Genomic DNA, 20,055 nt, shown 5'->3' on the forward strand with positions numbered 1-20,055 from the left:
AAAAGGCCTTTTTTTTTTTTTTTTTTTTTTTGAATGACGCCACATCAGCAGATTTTTATGGCAGCAGCCTGATATCAAGTCACTTGACTTATTTATTTGCTTATTTGTTTGTTTGTTTATCACTTAGTCATTCAGTTTTGTGTCATGTGACTTTTGTGTAATTTCATTAAAATGTAGTTTTGTTTGTTTCAGTGATGAAGTGACGTGGAGAAAACCATGTTCTTTTCTGTTTTTACTGTTATTCATAAAACATTTCATTATTTACTAAACAAAAAATACCAATACAAATAAAAATCATCATCAACAACAACAACAACAACAACAACAACAATAATGTCTTGTATTAATAAAAATGAATAAAAATGTGATTATAAATCGGTTCTTTTAAAAAAAAAAATCTTTATAAACAAACAATAAAACATAAAGTTGTGCAAAAGAGAGAAATACAGCAAAAACGAAACAAACCTGATAAAAAAAGATACATAATAAAAATTAAATTAAATACTAAAAAACAAAACAGTGGCACTAAACTCACTTGAAGACTTTGAGAACGTTGCATATGTTTATTGTTTTCATTTCTTTTTAGTTTTGAGGAAGAAAGGAGCCGCTGGCCGCGCTGCTCCGGCTCCTCCACGAACACACACTTTGGGGTTTTTAATGCGCCTGTGACTGCGGGGTTTGTCAAGAACTAAAATTAAATTAATTAAAAAAATGATATAATAAATCATAGAAAAAAATTAGCGCTCCAAACGACAGACGGCCTGACGTAAAAACGCCGTCGCAACCAGGAAGTGACGTCGCTGCCCTCCGTCAGACTGTGTTGATGTTTTGTGAGCCTGGACGGGAAGAGAGACTCGGTTTGTTTTTGTTCTCGGTTTGCGCCGCGGAGAGCCGCTCGTCGTCGACCCGCCCGTCGCCTCCCGCTGGCTAACGGCCTTAACTCGGCGGATTCTCCGGAGCGGCCGCGCCGAGAGGCGAGCAAGCCGAAGCATTTGATCGAGAACGGGAGGAATCGTCACCCCTTTGACCCCCCCTCCCTCCTTCCCTAACACACACACACACACACACACACACACTCACACACACTCACACACACAAACACACACAGAACCATGACGATTCTTCCGAAGAAGAAGCCCAGCTCGGGTGTCGGGGTCTCGGATCACGCCGACGACAGCGACCGCCGGAGCGGCTCCGACCCGCACCAACACCCGCACCCGCACGGAGGGCGAGCCGGAGCGCGGCCGAGGGCTTCACCTCCGCCGTGGTCCTACCAGCCCGCTCCGCCCTCCGCCAGGGATGACAGGCGGAACATCGAGGCTAGCTCCCGGCCGCAGCAGGCCTCTCCCCCGCCCGTCGGCTCGGTTTCCCCCGTCGGACCGGGCGACGGTAGAGACAGCAGCGGCGGGATGGTGGCCGGGTCCCGGGGGGAGCTGGTCGTGGCGGCCGGTGTCGGCTGCGGCGGCGGCATCGGCAGCTGCTGCTCCGGGCCCGGGCTGAGCAAGAGGCGGCGGCAGGCTGGGACCTGCTCCGGCGGGGTGGTGGCTCTGGCCGGGGGAGGGCAGCCCGGAGTGACCGGACCGGGAGGCGTCGGCTCCAGCCAGGACACGGAGGAGGGAGCCGGGGGGAACAACAGCGAGGACGAGTACGAAAACGCCGCCCGGCTGCAGTCCATGGACCCGGCCACCGTGGAGCAGGTACCGACTCCACCGCACACACACACCGGCAACAGGGAAGTTTCAGGGTGTTAGCATTAGCCTAGCCGGGCTCGAACCTGTGTAGCTGTGTTAGTAGGAAGTAAACACGAAGCCAGTGAAGTTTTCAAGCGATAACACGAGGCTGGCGGGGTTCCAAGCCGTCATAACTGTTGTGTTATGAAATGAAAAGACACCAGAGAAACCAGCAGGAGCAGAGCTGGAGCCAGACCCCAAACCACCGAAGGAGCACTTTAAAGAAAGTGTACAAATCTACACCATGATGGAGAAATCATGTTATCAGAGTAAAAGTCCTGCATTCCCTCATGTCCCCTCAGTGAAAGTACATGGCAGTGTCTTCTGAGGAAAATGTAGTTCACTGTTAACAGTCAAACTAATCATATGGTTCCTCTCTGAGTTGAATTATTGATGTGTGAACCTGTGAGAGGTGTTTTAATGTTGGAGCTCTCACTGCTGCACATCCTGTTGGCTGCTTTCCACTCCAACAAGGCAGCATGCTGGATGTTTTTGCATGGAAAAGCTTCTTCTGCACAGTAAGGAGTAACTGCAGCCGTCGCATAAATGTAGAGCAGGCAAGTCTCACTGAATGGAAATAGTAATAATAATATTAATACACTTTATTTTTATTTGTAGAGCACTTTTCAAAACACAGCTACAAGGTGCAAAATAAAAATGACACACATGGTCAAGATAAGAGCATAAAAAGAAAACATAACAAAACCTGGAAAATAGAACCTGATAAAACAAAGCGTACAATAAGTACAGCAAAATTAAAACAAGTTGTGCAGAAACAAAACCGTAAAATATTAGTAGTCAAAGATGGATAAGAAACTACAAATTGCTGTAAGAAATCCTTGTTGTAAAAGTAAGTTCTGAGTTTGCTCACTCCTGAATCCTTGAGCAAAATGACAGCGCTGGACTGTGGGACTGCTCACTTTTGCTGAGCTGCAGAAATGAGATTTGCACAGATGCACAAAAAGCACGAGGCAGTGGAGCTACAGAAACACAGATCTGCCTCGAACCGCCGGGCGGACGTGAGCGGCTGACAGGAACACATGATATTGTCCAAGAATCCTTGTTAAAATGAAAAATGGCCCCACCAGCGTGATAAACACAACAGATTTATTATTATTGTATTGTTGCTGTTATGTGCTGGGAAACTAAAAAGCCAGCTACAGTCTGGTTATGGATGCAGCCTCTTAAACACACTGAGGCAGTGCAGGCTGCATGTTGTGTATATTTGCTCCACTGAACCAGGGATTTTCTGCATGTTGAGAGTTTCCTCTCCAGAACGTTCCTCTGCTCTCCTCCCAGAGCGAGCAGTGGGGTTTCAGAGCTGCCACATCACTCCTCCTCCCTTTCCTCCAGCCGCTGGTTTCCATTCAAACAGGATTTGATAAATGGTTGGTTGAAGTGGAAAATGTGAGTGAATTGTAGTAAATGGACCAAGCATTCAAAAATACTAGGATGACGTTTTGTTTTGTTTTGATACGACAGCATGTGATGGACATCGAAGGGAAAACAAATCACAGAGCTTGTGTGTGTGTGTGCGTGCGTGCGTGTGTGTGTGTGTGTATGTGGTAATATTTAGAGGAAAAAAAACTGAATTTTCTAGATTAAAGTGGTAAATTTCAGAGAATAAAAGAGAATAAACTCAAATTATTAAATTACAAAGACACAAATTCCTGAGAAAAAAATCTGAAATTCTGAGGTCAGGTTCATAAATTTATGAGCAAAAAAACTTGGATATTCTCTGAAACTGAAGTGGCGGATTCATGAGGAAAAACTCACAAATTTGTAAAGTCTATAAAGTTTTTGAGGACTTTTTGAAATTGGGGGTGGAGTGAAAAAAAAAAAAAACACCTCCTCCTCCTCCGCCGGGGAAAATAGTCCCTAAGCAGGGAAACGTTTTGCTTTCCACAGCCGATCATCAGCTGTGTGGTTTCTGAATGTTGAGGAAGCAGAACATTATGAGGCGGCTGCTTCAAACACAGACTCACAGTCTGACTCTGAGCTGTGAAATCTTTATTGATAAAATGTTTGTTGACGTGGAAAATGAGAGCGGGACAAACCTTTAACATCACTGGGATGGATTTTTTTTAACACCTGGGATTAAAAAACGTCCTGTAGGTCGACAGCAAGATGTCCCACTGTGGAAACACACACACACACACACACACACACACACACACACACACACACAGGTGTTCAGGTGTTCCAGAGTCTGCTGGGCCGCCGGCTGTGGCTGGAGGCCCAGGTGTGTGTGTGTGTGTGTGTGTGTGTGTGTGTTTGCCAATGGAGACGTGTGTAGAAATATCTGTCCCATTCACAGCAACACTAAAGCAGAGCATCAATAGAGAACACACACACACACACACACACACACACTCTCACACACACACACACACACACACACAGAGTCAGCGGCGGTCCTGCTTGGTTCAGCTTTCTGTTGTCGTCAGTCAGCTGACTGACAGGAAGTGGCAGACAGGAAGTGAGCCACTTTGCCTCAGCAGGTCTTGGGGTCGGGGGTCAAGCCTGTGGGGGGTTTGTGACGGGACGCTCTCCGTACAGCAGGTGGCGCTCCGGACACTCAAAGGCCAAATTCTGCATGTGTTGTGTGTGTGTGTGTGTGTGTGTGTGAAGCACATGGCAGAGGTCACACCTGGGCCCTGTCCCATGCAGCTGGATTATCATCCCCGGGGTTTCTCTTAGTTTTCTGACTTCACTCAACCAGACATCCACAATCCGGATTTTGGGTCCCACAAAGCCAGTTATCAGCTCGCTAACTGAACCCAGGCTTTTCCAGTCTAGATCTGTGCGCTCACATGCAAAGGGCGGAGTTTGCTGCATACGACCAATCACAGACAAGGAAAAATTTGCGTGTTCAGTAAATGAATGTGTCTCCCACTCAGCCGTACACTCCTGCAGAGGAACTGGCCCTCTCTCACAGTGAGGGGCGACCCTCGCTGGGCCGCTGCCCTCAGTTTGAGTTTCAGCAGAATCGTCACTTTGATTCAACTGGTTTTGATATTTCATTTTATAAAGCCTCTGACGCCTCGTGTTTATTCTGCTGGTTAAAATATTATTTCGCTGTCACTTAAAGACAGTAAAGCATTTGGCACCATGTGGACTTTTCAGGGCAGCCAGCCTAAATACTAAATATGAGCAAACTAATGGAAACCTGAAGGAGCCCAGAGGCTGGCCTGGATTTTATCAGGCTTTTATTTAACCCTCTGAATTAAATTCCCCTCATTTATTTTCAAAAATATTTTTAAAAATCACTACATCAGTCTACATGATCAATTTTTGGTTGGACAGTGTAGAGTCATGAGTAAAAAAAAAACAAGAATTCCTTCTTCCTCTTCTCTTCAAACTTGAAAAAATGTGAGAAAAACAAACAGAATTAAAATAAGAAGTCTAAGTAAAATGTATTAATTTTATAAAAGAAGAAGAAAGGGAAAAAAAATCGTCAGCCTAACTTGGGAAAAAAGGAGCACAAGTTGTGCACCTCGATCCTCTGGGCTCTCAGCCAATGGGCAGGCCATTTTCCCAGAGAGCTGATTGGTCAGTAGGTGGGGCTTTTCTACCTGCTGAGCTCTTATCCTGAACTCAGGTGAGGTGTTCAGCGTATGTTACCACGGCAACATACCCCGATTAAAAAGTAAACCACCTACTTGGTAGAGAAAACCCAGCAGGGTTACCTCACTAAGCCCACATCCAGCTGCAGGTCCAGGCCTCAGGTGTTGTGCGTCCAGGTGAATCCAGACGAGCCCTTTAACCCTTAAACAGCCGAGCAGATTCAGTGAGCGCCTGAACAGGAACCGACCTGACAATCAGAGAGATGAGCGACAAGTTACAAGGAAAAAGTAAAGTAACAAACCAGAACACACAACGACATGATCAGAAAAACAAACAAACAAGAAGTTGACCTGGAAATTTCCATAAAATAAAATAAAATAAAATAAAATGAATATTTTTTCCCGTAACATAATTTCAAAATATGTAGTTACATTTACAATTATACTAAAAAAATTCTGGATATTTTTCCTTCTTTCTCTCTCTCTCTCTCTCTCTCTCTCTCTCTCAACAAGTTTGACATAATAGTTTTTCTTTTTCTTTCTTTCTTTCTTTCTTTCTTTAGTTAAGTACCAAGTCATTTTCTTGTAATCTTTTCCTAATTATCTTGCAAATCTTCAGGTCATTTTCTTGTCAAGTTGCTCGCTGCCTTTTTTTCTGAGTTATTGAAAGAAATCTGCTTCTGTCTGTTCTGGGCAGCTTCCTGCACAGTGCTGGAGTTTACGTGATGACACTGAAGGCAACACGTAGGCTGTTTCAGGCCCTAAAGGACTCACAAATGACTGTCGAAAATAAATGACATATTATTGCTATTGTGGAAGATCTTATTGTCAGAATCATCGAGGTCGTTGATTGTTGCCCAGCCCTGGAGACCACACACACACACACACACACACACACACACACACACACACACACACTGGTGGTGGTGTCAGAGTTGTTTTGGGATTATTTCTCATCATGAATTCAGTGACGTCTTGCAGCCTGAACACTCAGAGGACCAGAGCTGTGTTCCACATTCGTCCTGTGTGTGTGTGTGTGTGTGTGTGTGTGTGTGTGTGTGTGTATGTGTGTGAGTGAGTGATGGATGTTTTAAAAAGTTAACACCGGTGTGTGTGCTCCGCTGGTCGGACTCAGGAGGACATCTGAAGACGGTGGCTTTGTTTTGATCAGTTCATACGCTGATTGATCGATCCGTTAATCAAAGAACTAATTGATGCATTAATCAATAATGAAAAATAATGAGCGGGTGCAGCTGATCAGACATTCCAGCTGTGTGTTGTGATTCCTGTTAAATCAACATGTAGGAGACTGACAGCTCTGTGTGTGTGTGTGTGTGTGTGTGTGTGTGTGTGTGTGCAGCAGGAGCACTGGTTTGAGAAAGCTCTGGGGGAGAAGAAAGGCTTCGTCATCAAGAAGATGAAGGAGGACGGAGCCTGTCTGTTCAGAGCCGTCGGTGAGACACACACACACACACACACACATACAGTAACACAGACACACAGACACACACACACACACACACACACACACACACAGTAACACAGACACACACACACACACACACACACACACACACACACACACAGACAAACAAAGCTGCCTTGATTTCTAGTTGAAGTGTAATTCCTGTTTTGACCAGCAGGTGTCAGTATTACAGTGTTTTCTGTTTGATCCACACCTTCTGAACACACACACACACACACACACACACACACACACACACACACACACACTGAACCGGTCCTACAGGCTGGTGTGTGTGTGTGTGTGTGTGTGTGTGTGTGTGTGTGTGTGTGTGTGTGTGTTTGTGTGTGTGTGTGTGTGTGTGTGTGTGTGTTACTGGTGTTACTGGTATTTGCTGTCCTGTTGGTGTGTGACGTCACCACGTACAGGATGTGACATCACTTCCTGTCCATCCTGTTCTGTGGGGTCTGCAGTGTTGACACACACACACACACACACACACACACACACACACAGCAGAGAGGAGCTTTACATTGATTCTCTCCAAAACAGGAGAAAAAAGCTTAAGAATTTCCCAGTAAAGTTGATCTGTTTATCTGTTTGTCTGCTAACGGCCCCCAAAGCAGCAAGAAATTACTAAGAAATACAAGAAAATGAAAAAGAGAAGGAAGACCAAAAAAACAAACAAACAAGTAAGCAAACAGACAAACAAACAAACAAACAGGGACACAACCTGAAACCAAATAGCAAAAAAAAAAAAAAAAAAAAAATCCTGAAAATTAAAACAAAACAAGAAAATGTCCTGGAATTTAGTGGAAGGGGAATTTTTTTTTCCTGTAACATAATTTTAAATCTATAATTGTAGTAATTACAAGAAATGACCTAAATATTCACAAAAGGACAAGTAAAAAAAACTGAAATAAACAAGGCGATGACCTGAAATAAATCAACCAGAAAAAATCCTGAAAATTATTATTAATAATAATAATAATAATAATAATAATAATAAAACTTGAAAAAAAGCCAAAAAAGTGTTTTCCCATGTTGAATAATATAATTATGATAATTTCAAGAAATTACCTAAAAATAGAAATGACCTGAAATTAAGAAACCACAAAATAATAAGTAATAAAATAATACCAAAAAAAAACTTTTCTGTTTCTGTTTGGCTCATTTCCAGGTCGTTTTCTGGACCTTTTTTATTTTTTTTACTAACTTCCTGCAGATTTTCAGGTCATTTCTTGCTGAGTTGCTCAGCGCCTTTTCCCCTCATATTTCTGAGAGAAATCCAGTCAGTTTGCTCAATACAGTGTAAATATGATGACATCACATCGCACTGTTCTGATCAAAAAGTTCTCCTCCCAGAGCGAGCAGTGGGCTTTCAGAGCTGCCACATCACTCCTCCTCCCTTTCCTCCATTCATTCCACTACGATATGAACATGAACTTTCAGAGCCTTCACACTTTCTTCACTCCAGTTTTCCATCAGCCCAATAAAGTCCTCCACATGAGTTTTCCTAAAAGCAGCAGCACTGTTGGCTTTTCAGGACTTTTTCCACACTGAAACGCTCCCTCCTCCTCCTCCTCCTCCTCCTCCTCCTCCTCCGGGGAAAATAGTCCCTAAACGTTTTGCTTTCCACAGCCAATCATCAGCTGTGTGGTTTCTGAACATTATAAGGCGGCTGCTTCAACCACAAACTCACATTTTGACTCTTTGCTTTGTAATCTTTATCAGGTGTTGATGATGGTATTGATGATATTGATGATATTGATTGATTGGTTTGATGGTAAGTTCTGATGGAAAAGGACAGAAAGATGTGATGTAATCCGTTTCTTCCAACCTCATCCAGCAGAGGGTGCTGCACCGAGAGGGACTGCTCACTTTCACATCCTCATGTTTCACTGTGACCCACATACACACACACACACACACACACACACACACACACACACACACAGGCCCATTCAGAGTATCCAGGTTACGTGTCATATATCAGATATCATATTTCTGTGGTCATGTCATCATTGTGTGTGTGTGTGTGTGTGTGTGTGTGTGTGTGTGTGTGTGTGTGTGTGTGTGTGTGTGTGTGTGTCCAGTGAGAGGTGAGCAGGCCCGTCCTTATGTAAGAGTCCGCTCTCTGTTCTATTCAGTCCAGTTCTGCTCTCTCTCCCCTTTGATTTCTGATTTTTTTTCTCTTCTGTTCTATTTTCTGAAGCTCATTTCCTCGCCAAGGCTCTCATTTCACAGAAACCAGTCTGACACACACACACGCACACACGCACGCACACACACACACACGCACACGCACACACACACTCACACACTGAGGTGGGTTTTGTTCGGTGACGGGTTGTTGAAGCTGTTTTCACACCCAACCTGTCACTTTTTGTTTCGACTGTCCAGGTGTGTGTGTGTGTGTGTGTGTGTGTGTGTTTATGCAGGGTCAGGGTGCCTCTCTCCTCTCTCACAGTGAACACAGTGTCAGTTTCGATATCTAGCGTTGGTAACACTTTACAGTAAGAGTACAACAATTATCGTTAGTTGATGCCGTAATAAACATGAAGTGACAGGTAATAAACATGAAGTGACAGGTAATAAACATGAAGTAACAGGTTATAAACATGAAGTGACAGGTAATAAACATGAAGTGATAGGTAATAAACATGAAGTAACAGGTAATAAACATGAAGTGATAGGTAATAAACATGAAGTAACAGGTAATAAACATGAAGTGACAGGTAATAAACATGAAGTGATAGGTAATAAACATGAAGTGACAGTTAACTAACCGTAAACTAATGTGTCTGAGAATCATGTACTAATGCTGTTCATGCTAAGGTATTAATTTATATGTTATTTAAGGGTTATTGTAGATATTATTAACATCAGTAAATGCCATAATAATCTTTAACTAATAGTTAATTAACCATTACGACATTAACTAACATTAACTAACGTTAATTGTTGTGCTCTTATTGTGAAGTGTTAGTGCTTCCTCACACACACACACATACAGTACAGGCCAAAAGTTTGGACACACCTTCTCATTCAATGCGTTTTCTTTATTTTCATGACTATTTACATTGTAGATTCTCACTGAAGGCATCAAAACTATGAATGAACACGTGGAGTTATGTACTTAACAAAAAAAGGTGAAATAACTGAAAACATGTTTTATATTCTAGTTTCTTCAAAATAGCCACCCTTTGCTCTGATTACTGCTTTGCACACTCTTGGCATTCTCTCGATGAGCTTCAAGAGGTCGTCACCTGAAATGGTTTTCACTTCACAGGTGTGCCTTATCAGGGTTAATTAGTGGAATTTCTTGCTTTATCAATGGGGTTGGGACCATCAGTTGTGTTGTGCAGAAGTCAGGTTACTACACAGCCGACAGCCCTATTGGACAACTGTTAAAATTCATATTATGGCAAGAATCAATCAGCCAACTAAAGAAAAACGAGTGGCCATCATTACTTTAAGAAATGAAGGTCAGTCAGTCCGGAAAATTGCAAAAACTTTAAATGTGTCCCCAAGTGGAGTCGCAAAAACCATCACACATGAGGACCGACCCAGGAAAGGAAGACCAAGAGTCACCTCTGCTTCTGAGGACAAGTTCATCCGAGTCACCAGCCTCAGAAATGGCAAGTTAACAGCAGCTCAGATCAGAGAGCAGATAAATGCCACACAGAGTTCTAGCAGCAGACCCATCTCTAGAACAACTGTTAAGAGGAGACTGCGCCAATCAGGCCTTCATGGTCAAATAGCTGCTAGGAAACCACTGCTAAGGAGAGGCAACAAGCAGAAGAGATTTGTTTGGGCCAAGAAACACAAGGAATGGACATTAGACCAGTGGAAATCTGTGCTTTGGTCTGATGAGTCCAAATTTGAGATCTTTGGTTCCAACCGCCGTGTCTTTGTGAGACGCAGAAAAGGTGAACGGATGGATTCCACATGCCTGGTTCCCACTGTGAAGCATGGAGGAGGAGGTGTGATGGTGTGGGGGTGTTTTGCTGGTGACACTGTTGGGGATTTATTCAAAATTGAAGGCACACTGAACCAGCATGGCTACCACAGCATCCTGCAGCGACATGCCATCCCATCCGGTTTGCGTTTTGTAGCTCTCTTCACATCATGACAGACACAGGTCGTTCTTCTAAAACAGGCGTTTATTGCTTGGACATTTCTTGCATCTCGTCCCTGCACGTCTTGCTCACGCCGTGAGAACTGTATTTATATCAACAAACATATCACAAACACGCATAAGCGGCACGTTAGCATGTAAATAAAATACAAATAAGACGCACAGCGCCGGTAAAATAAAGATAGTTAAAGTTAAAACAACAATAATACCTCGTTGGCCGCTTGATGTGAAAAGAGGTTGAAATCCATAAAAGTCCTTAGAAAGTCTCTTTAGAGTCCCTTTGTTGTCTGTTTTTAGCTTCAGACGTTGACATGACATAGGTGAATGAAAACAACGGAGCTTCACTGCAACATGTGCAGCCTGCCTCAACACAGTGCCATCAAATTTACCGTAGTGACAACACAACTGGGAACATTAGTTCCGACCATGAAATGCACAGTATTTATAATGAACTAATAACATTTTTATCTGTTTTTTAACACACCAATTTTACATTTTAATGAGATTATTTATTTATTTATTAATTGTTTACCAATTATTTAACTTATTATATGCATAATGAACTCAAATTTTATGCAGCACTTACACTCCCACCAAATCACTCATTAACTTGAATGTGGGATTTTCCTTTTAAACAAAACTGAGAATTAACAAAACATTTCAAGTGTGAATGCATATAGCCTCATGTGCTACTTAATTGGCTTCAAGTAAGGTGACCACTTTGTGAATGGGTCTTTCAAGATGAACTGATCTGGTAAGTGTTTTTCCTTTGTCAAGAATTGTATCAGTGACAAGAAGCTTCAGCTTTCGTACCATGCCATCTGCACTGGGGAAAACTTCCATAACTCTGGCGAGTTTCCATTCATTTCTTGGAGAGCTATCATCTTGTAGGATCACAATATCATTCACTCGTGAGTTTCGTGTTGGCTTTTGCCATCTCTGTCGTTGCTGGAGGTTTAGCAGGTATTCCCGTTTCCACCTTTGCCAAAATTCATTGGCCAAGAATTGCACTCTTTTCCACCTTTTGCAGAGGTAAAGGTCTTCCTGGCAGAACTGTCCGGGAGGTGGCAGAATAATTGATGATTTCATGGTTAATAAGTGGTTTGGAGTGAGAGGTTCTGGTCCTGTGGGATCATGAAGGTGTTCAACACTTAGTGGCCTGCTGTTGATTATAGCCATTGTTTCATAAAGAAACGTCCTCAGAGTTGTGGTATCGAGTCTGCTTGTGCACTTATCAAGCATGGCAGTCAGGATACTGCGGATAGTTCTAATCTGGCGCTCCCAGACTCCGCCCATATGGCTAGCCGATGGGATGTTGATCACAAATTCACAACCAAACGCTCGTTGACGTTCTTGATCCATTCCCTTGAGCAACTCAGAAAGCACTCTCCTGGCACCCATGAAATTTGTTCCCTGATCGCACCTTAATTGCCGAACAGGTCCTCTGATGGCTATGAATGTTCGAAGAGCATTCATGAATGCGTCTGTAGTTAAGTCATCTAGTGTCTCTATATGTACTGCTCTGGAGCACAAGCAAGTAAACAGTAATCCATAACGTTTTAATTCCTTTCTTCCCTCCTTTACAATGAAGGGGCCAAAGCAGTCAAGGCCACAGTACGTGAAGGGAGGGGATGCTTCAGTTCTCTCTTCAGGCAGATTAGCCATTTGTTGAACTTCAGTAGTTCTGCGGTATCTCCTACATTTTACGCATTTGTAAATATGTGAAGAGACCATGCTTCCACATCCTAAAATCCATATTCCATTTGCACGCAGTTGGTTCATAGTCATGCCCCTACCTTGGTGATGTACGCGCTCATGGTGATGTTTAATGAGCAGGGTTGACACATGAGATTTCTTGGGAAGTATTGCTGGGTGTTTCACATCATGGTGCAAGGTTGATTGGGATAGTCGTCCTCCCACCCTAAGGACACTGTTATTATCCAGGAATGCATTCAACTGATGTAACTTGTTGCGCTTATTCATGGTGAGTTCCTTCTGGAGCTTGAGTTTCTGGATTTCTTCGGCGAAGGCATCTTCTTGCACTAACTTAATGATGAAAATTTCAGCTTCCTTTCTTTCTTCCAGGTTAGTTGTTTCATTTGTTCTTGATTGCAGTCCCTTAAATTCTCTGACAAATCTTTTGAGTCTGGCCACCGCTCTTACAACTCTGAACCAGTCAGAAAATTTGGTAAAACGATGTGTCATCTTATTCACTTCCTCTGCCTTGATTGCATGAGGATAGGCCTTGCGAAGCTCAGGGTCGGTTGTCTCAACTTCTCCCACCATTTCCTCTTCACATGGCAGATTTTGTTGCCAAAGGAAGTTGGGTCCTTTCAGCCAGCTGGACTCTTTCAGCTGGATTGCAGTCATTCCCCTTGAGGCACAGTCAGCAGGGTTGTTTTCAGAGCTTACATGTCGCCATTGTTCAGGGTTTGTACTCAATCTTATGCGTTGAATCCTATTGGCCACAAATATGTGAAATCTCTTGGCATCGTTGTTCACATAGCCAAGGACTACCTTAGAGTCAGTCCAGTAGTACTCTTGCAAGTCTTCAATTTCAAGTTCCCTTTTGATGATGTCGGCATTGCGAACTGAGGTCACAGCTGATGACAATTCGAGTCTTGGGATGGTTGTCAATTTGGTCGGGGCTACTCTTGCCTTACCCATAACAAGAGAACAACTGATCTGTCCTGTATCACCTGTTGCTCGAAGATATGAACATGCACCATATCCACTGAGGCTTGCATCAGAAAAACTGTGAAGCTCGTATCTTCTGACCTCACCAAAGTTTGGTGGAAGGTAGTTTCTTGATATCTTAAGGGCTGCCAAGTGAGGCAGATCTCTAAGCCATGATTCCCATTGGAGCCGAATGTGATCAGGAAGATCTTCATCCCATCCTAATTTATCCCTGCATAGGGCCTGAAGAATCTGTTTGCCGACCAGTATGAAGGGGGCCACAAACCCTAGCGGGTCAAATACGGAGGCAACTGTTGATAGAACCCCTCTCCTTGTCAGTGGATTTTCCTTAACTACAACTCTGAATTGGAACTCATCCACTTCGACGCACCACTGTACTCCAAGTGCTCGCTCGATGTGAAATTCTCCGAGAGCCATGTCTAGATCCTTGGTTTGGGCACGTTCTTCAGGTGGTATTGCTGCAACCACATCTTTGTCATTGGAAACAAACTTGTGCAGTCTAAGATTTCCTGTTCTGCACAAGGCTCTTGACTCTTCTACCAGACGTATGGCTTCAGCAGGTGACCTCACGCTCGTTAAGCCATCGTCGACATAAAAGCTTCTCTGAATGAACTTGATAGCTTGTTCACTAAATTTTCCATGACCTTGTGATGCGAGATGTTTGAACCCAAAGTTGGAGCAACCAGGGGAAGAAGCTGCTCCAAAAAGGTGCACCTTCATTCTGTACACTGAGGGTTCGGAATCCAGATCGCCATTGTCCCACCAGAGGAACCTTAGGTAATCTTGGTGTTCCTTAGCCACATGAAACTGGTGAAACATTCTTTTGATGTCGCACATTATGGCTACTGGACCCTTTCTGAATCGACACAGCACTCCGACTAAAGTGTTAGTCAGGTCTGGCCCGGTTAAGAGATGATCATTTAGAGAGGTTTCTTGGTAGTGTGCTGAACAATCGAAAACCACACGGATCTTCCCAGGTTTGTGGGGGTGATAGACTCCGTGGTGCGGGATATACCATACTGGTTGGTTATCGAGTTCAGGCTGCGGGACTTTCTCAGCATCTCCTCTACTTATAATGTCATTCATAAAATGGACATAATCCTCATAATATTGCTCATTTCTCCTGAGTCGTCGCTCTAGTGAGGCAAGTCTATGAATTGCACATTGTTTGTTGTCTGGGAGATTGGGTGTCTCCGTCTTGAAGGGGAGTGGGAGTTCATAATGGCCATCTTCCTTTTGCCTTATGCTTTCTTTCAACTTTGACAAGAAGAGAAGATCTTCCTGTGAGACTGGGTTATTGTCTGCAGTATGATCTGTGAAATCGGACTCCAAAGCCTTGATTATATCTGTTGGACCAATCTCTTTGACCTGAATTCTGCATGCAAAGTGTACTTCTCTCTTTAGGTCAACAGATGGCTGTATAGCAGGTGTCACTTCTTGCACTAAGATTCTGTGACTGATTCCTATTGCATCACCATAGTCACTTGCTGGATTTGAGCAGCCAACAATGCTCCAGCCAAGATCAGTCCGCTGTGCATATGGCTGATTCTCATCCCCAGTCAGGATCTCCTTTGGGAGAAGGGCTTGTTGGCAATTATAGCCAATAAGCAGGCCCACTTCGCAGTCCAATGGTGGGGGAATCTTGTCTGACAGTTGTTTCAGATGAGGCCATTTCAGAGCCGTTTCAGAAGTTGGAATGTGGGACCTGTCTGCTGGAATGAATTCGCGTGTGAACAGTGATGGCAATGGAATCCTTTTCTCCAGGTTGTATCCTCTCACTTGTAGATTTGTTAGTTTCTGGCAGGGTATTATTGTTGACCTTGCAGACATTGTAGATAACTGCAAGCTAGCTTTCACTTTGTTTGTGTCGAGGTCTTGAGCTACTTGGTCCAGAATGAAAGATGTATCACTCTGTGTGTCTAGGAGTGCATAGACAAGAATTTCCTGATCTGGCCGTGTAATGGGTGAGACCCAGACCGGTACGATTGAGGAGGTGTATGTGCTTGGGCCCTTCTGTATGACTCTGTTGGTAGTTGCTATTGCAGCAGTTTCTTTGGGTTCCACCTTGTCCCTTGAATTACAGTCTCCTCTAAGAGGTGCTGACCTTTGATGTTCTTTGAAATTGTCATCATGTAGACATGTTGGATGTCTCTTTTGACACCGTTCACATGTGCTCCTATTGTCACATCTCCTTGAGTGGTGACCGGTTTTTAAACATCCAAAACAAAGTTTCTCTCCTTGTACAAACTTGACACGCTCTTGAACTGTCTTTTCACCAAACTTTCTACACTTGGCAAGAACGTGTCCTGTCCTTTTGCAGAATGTGCATGATGGAATGTCACTCTGTGTTGTATTTGTAGACAGTGTCTTTGCTTGAATGGTTTGACTTCGTGGATGCTTTGGCTTCTCACCTTCCAGACTCTTGAGGGCTTGTATTGAGGATATAGGATCACAAGCAAGATCTGCTTCCTTTGACAGGAAGTCAACAAATACTTTGAAAGGTGGGTAACCTATATCTGCTTGTCTAGCCTCCATTACTATACGGTTCCATCTGGATACCAGCCAATCTGGCAATTTCAGCAGAATTTTTTGACTTTCACTACAGTCATTAAGAACTTCCAATGTCTTGATGTGGGGTATTGCAGCCTCACAGCCCTTAAGGAAATCTGCGAATTCTCTCAGCTCGTAGCCATCCTTAGAGGTTATCTTAGGCCATCCATGCAGCTTGTCTCTGAAACATTTCCCAATTATGAATGGGTCTCCAAAGCGTTTTTCTAACAGCTGCCAAGCTGAGTCATATGCTGCTTCAGTGCCTAGTAGGAAAAATCCTTCAACAGCTTTCCTTGCAGTGCCACCTAAGTACTTTCTTAAGTAATACAGTTTTTCATTCTTTGGAATGTTTTTCCTGTCAATTAGTGTGTTGAAAGACAGTTGCCAGTCTTTGAATTTCAAGGGATCTCCAGTGAACAATGAAGGCTCAGGTGTTGGAAGACGATTAGCACTTATGGCTTCTGCTAGCACGTTGACCAAATCAGAGCTATTCTGCACTTGAGGCATGGGTGCTGGCTGCAGTCCTTGGAGACTAGGAGCTTGGTTTGTAACTGGTAAAGACTGTGGAATGAATGGTGGACTTGAGGCGTTAAGAACATGAAAGTCTCCTGTTGGTTCAATATCATGCAACAAATCAATCACTTCAGAGTTTTCTTCAGCTTGGTTGTAGACCTTTACTCGAGCTCGTGCAGCATTCAACTTCTTCATCTCTTCTAGACGGTTAAGCTTTCTACGTTTGTCTTGTATTGCTTGTTGTCTAGCTAAGTTCTCAGACTCGAGTTTTTGAAGTTCTATTTCTTCCCTTTCTTGTTCGTCCAATACTGCCAAAACTTCTTGGGACGCGGCAACTTCAGCCGCAGCCTCACTTCTTTTGACTGAGTGGATGCTGGAGTGGGTAGAACCACATCTTGATCGACGAAGCACAGGTGGCTTTGATAAAGAACCTGTTGAATCTAGGATGGATCCAACATCAGGCCAAGGATCTTCCTCTTCATCTGTTGTTTGCTCTTTAAGTTGTCTTTCTGCCTTTCGGATAATAAAATCTGAAAACGATATGCAGGTATCTACTCTGCGCCGTAGTTCTGTATCGGGAGCTTGAAAACGACGTAACTCCTCATAAATAACCTTTACATCAGAACAGGTGCCTTTCACGTTCCCAATCAGCTCATTCAATTCCTCTTTGGAAGCCTCATCAGTCAATATTTCTCTCCCAATTCTTGCATGATACCTCCACTTCTCATAGATGATTCTGTACCGACGTTGTACACTCTTCAGCCTTTCTTCTTGAAACCCTACTCCTTTTTCTGTAAGTGTTCGGGTTCTTTCACTTCTTCGTAGTCTTTCCACTTCTGCAGATTCAGTATCTGTAGCTTCAGGTTGGGTTGATGGTAGAACATTGGTGCGGCATGTCTCAGCGCTTGTGTCAGACATCTTGAAATAACTTGAATGGCTATGAAAGTGTGTAGCTATTGAGCTTTGAGTTGGATTTCTGTGTTTTGTACACGTGAGCTACGTTTGGCCTAAATATGAATATCTATGAAGGTTATTAGTACCTGAATACCCCTCAATATTGCATAAAGATAACTCTTTTAGCATTTAAACTCATATAGATTTCAGGTTCAGTTCAATTTCAAAACAAATATGAGAAAATTAAGAATTACTCGACACAAGATGCAAACAAAACCTCAGTTGCAGATTAAATATGCTTAGAAATGCATTAAATCACTTATACTTTGCACACAAAAATATTTTTGAACCAAAAGAGTGACTCTTTAAATTTTCTTAAGTGGCCCTTTAAACCTTCAAAATGGAGAAAAACACATATATAAACCTTAATTTAAGAGAAAATGTGTTTTGAAGTGTCTTAAATCACTTACTGTTCACACAAAACAAAAGGTTTCACATCAATGGAGTGACCCTTTAAATTAGTCTAAATAGCTCTTTGACTTGGTTACCCTTCATAAATGTAGATTTAATAATTTAATTTCAACTTAAACAACGTTCCTTCCTGTAGTCTCTACTGAAAATTGTTTACTTGCTTATGAATTAAGTTTGCTTATGGAAGTGTATTTACCTTTTAAACCTTGTAGCGTGTAACACACACAACACCAGCACATTAGATTTATCCCCAAACACATAGGCTATAACACAATATGCAAGGTTAGTAGAGCTGAGTCTTTAGTTGCAATTTCCAAGTTGAGCCACTTCTCACACCGCTTTAACTTTAAGGATATGGTAGAGCGCTTCTGGCGTTGGCTTGAAAACTTGCGTCTTTGACACAGTCTAATCGCCGTTGTTTACGGTTGCTATGACGACCGTCCGTGATGGGCTTTGCTTATCTGATGCCGGTTCCTCATTGTGCCGTTACGCCGCTGTGGTCTTGTCGTCTCTCCTACCCGTGTTGAGCAGGCGAGTTCTCACTGTAGCTCTCTTCACATCATGACAGACACAGGTCGTTCTTCTAAAACAGGCGTTTATTGCTTGGACATTTCTTGCATCTCGTCCCTGCACGTCTTGCTCACGCCGTGAGAACTGTATTTATATCAACAAACATATCACAAACACGCATAAGCGGCACGTTAGCATGTAAATAAAATACAAATAAGACGCACAGCGCCGGTAAAATAAAGATAGTTAAAGTTAAAACAACAATAATACCTCGTTGGCCGCTTGATGTGAAAAGAGGTTGAAATCCATAAAAGTCCTTAGAAAGTCTCTTTAGAGTCCCTTTGTTGTCTGTTTTTAGCTTCAGACGTTGACATGACATAGGTGAATGAAAACAACGGAGCTTCACTGCAACATGTGCAGCCTGCCTCAACACAGTGCCATCAAATTTACCGTAGTGACAACACAACTGGGAACATTAGTTCCGACCATGAAATGCACAGTATTTATAATGAACTAATAACATTTTTATCTGTTTTTTAACACACCAATTTTACATTTTAATGAGATTATTTATTTATTTATTAATTGTTTACCAATTATTTAACTTATTATATGCATAATGAACTCAAATTTTATGCAGCACTTACACGTTTAGTTGGACCATCATTTATTTTTCAACGGGACAATGAGCCCAAACACACCTCCAGGCTGTGTAAGGGCTATATGACCAAGAAGGAGAGTGATGGAGTGCTGCGGCAGATGACCTGGCCTCCACAGTCACCGGACCTGAACCCAATCCAGATGGTTTGGGGTGAGCTGGACCGCAGAGTGAAGGCAAAGGGGCCAACAAGTGCTAAACACCTCTGGGAACTCCTTCAAGACTGTTGGAAAACCATTTCAGGTGACTACCTCTTGAAGCTCATCGAGAGAATGCCAAGAGTGTGCAAAGCAGTAATCAGAGCAAAGGGTGGCTATTTTGAAGAAACTAGAATATAAAACATGTTTTCAGTTATTTCACCTTTTTTTGTTAAGTACATAACTCCACATGTGTTCATTCATAGTTTTGATTCCTTCAGTGAGAATCTACAATGTAAATAGTCATGAAAATAAAGAAAACGCATTGAATGAGAAGGTGTGTCCAAACTTTTGGCCTGTACTGTACATGCCGGTGTGATTGACAGCTGCTGACATTGTGTGTGTTGGCAGAAACCATATTAAAGGAATATTCCAGCGAAATCCCCTTTTCTTCTCCCGGCTCCCTCAAACTGAGTCCAGATGTTGGACACCATCTCCACCTCTGGACGTCCAGCGGTTTACTTCCTATGGCTAGCATTTCCTGTTAGCTTAGCATAAAGACTTGAAGTCTATGGGAGCCGTTAGCCTGGCTCCTTCCAGCAGCTCTGAGGCGTCTGACTCACACAGAGCTGAAATAAGGTTTAATTTTTTCAGCCTGATCATCAGCCAGGACTGATGACTGGACGATCAATACTTTATACCCTAACAGCCAGAGGAGGACAG

General features: G+C 43.0%; 1 protein-coding gene across 1 annotated transcript in view; it reads left to right on the forward strand.

Annotated features, from left to right (window-relative positions):
- Positions 1-782: 782 nt before the first annotated feature.
- Positions 783-20,055, forward strand: part of otud5a (OTU deubiquitinase 5a) — a 40,943-nt gene continuing 21,670 nt past the window's right edge. Inside the window, exons 1-3 of the mRNA XM_030055404.1 lie at positions 783-1,058; positions 1,099-1,697; positions 6,657-6,750. Of these exons, the coding sequence (XP_029911264.1) occupies positions 1,113-1,697; positions 6,657-6,750 (679 nt within the window). The 5' untranslated portion in view covers positions 783-1,058; positions 1,099-1,112. The remainder of the gene's footprint in view (positions 1,059-1,098; positions 1,698-6,656; positions 6,751-20,055) is intronic.

The sequence above is a fragment of the Myripristis murdjan genome, chromosome 7, assembly GCF_902150065.1.
Source record: "Myripristis murdjan chromosome 7, fMyrMur1.1, whole genome shotgun sequence".
Taxonomy (NCBI): Eukaryota; Metazoa; Chordata; class Actinopteri; order Holocentriformes; family Holocentridae; genus Myripristis; species Myripristis murdjan.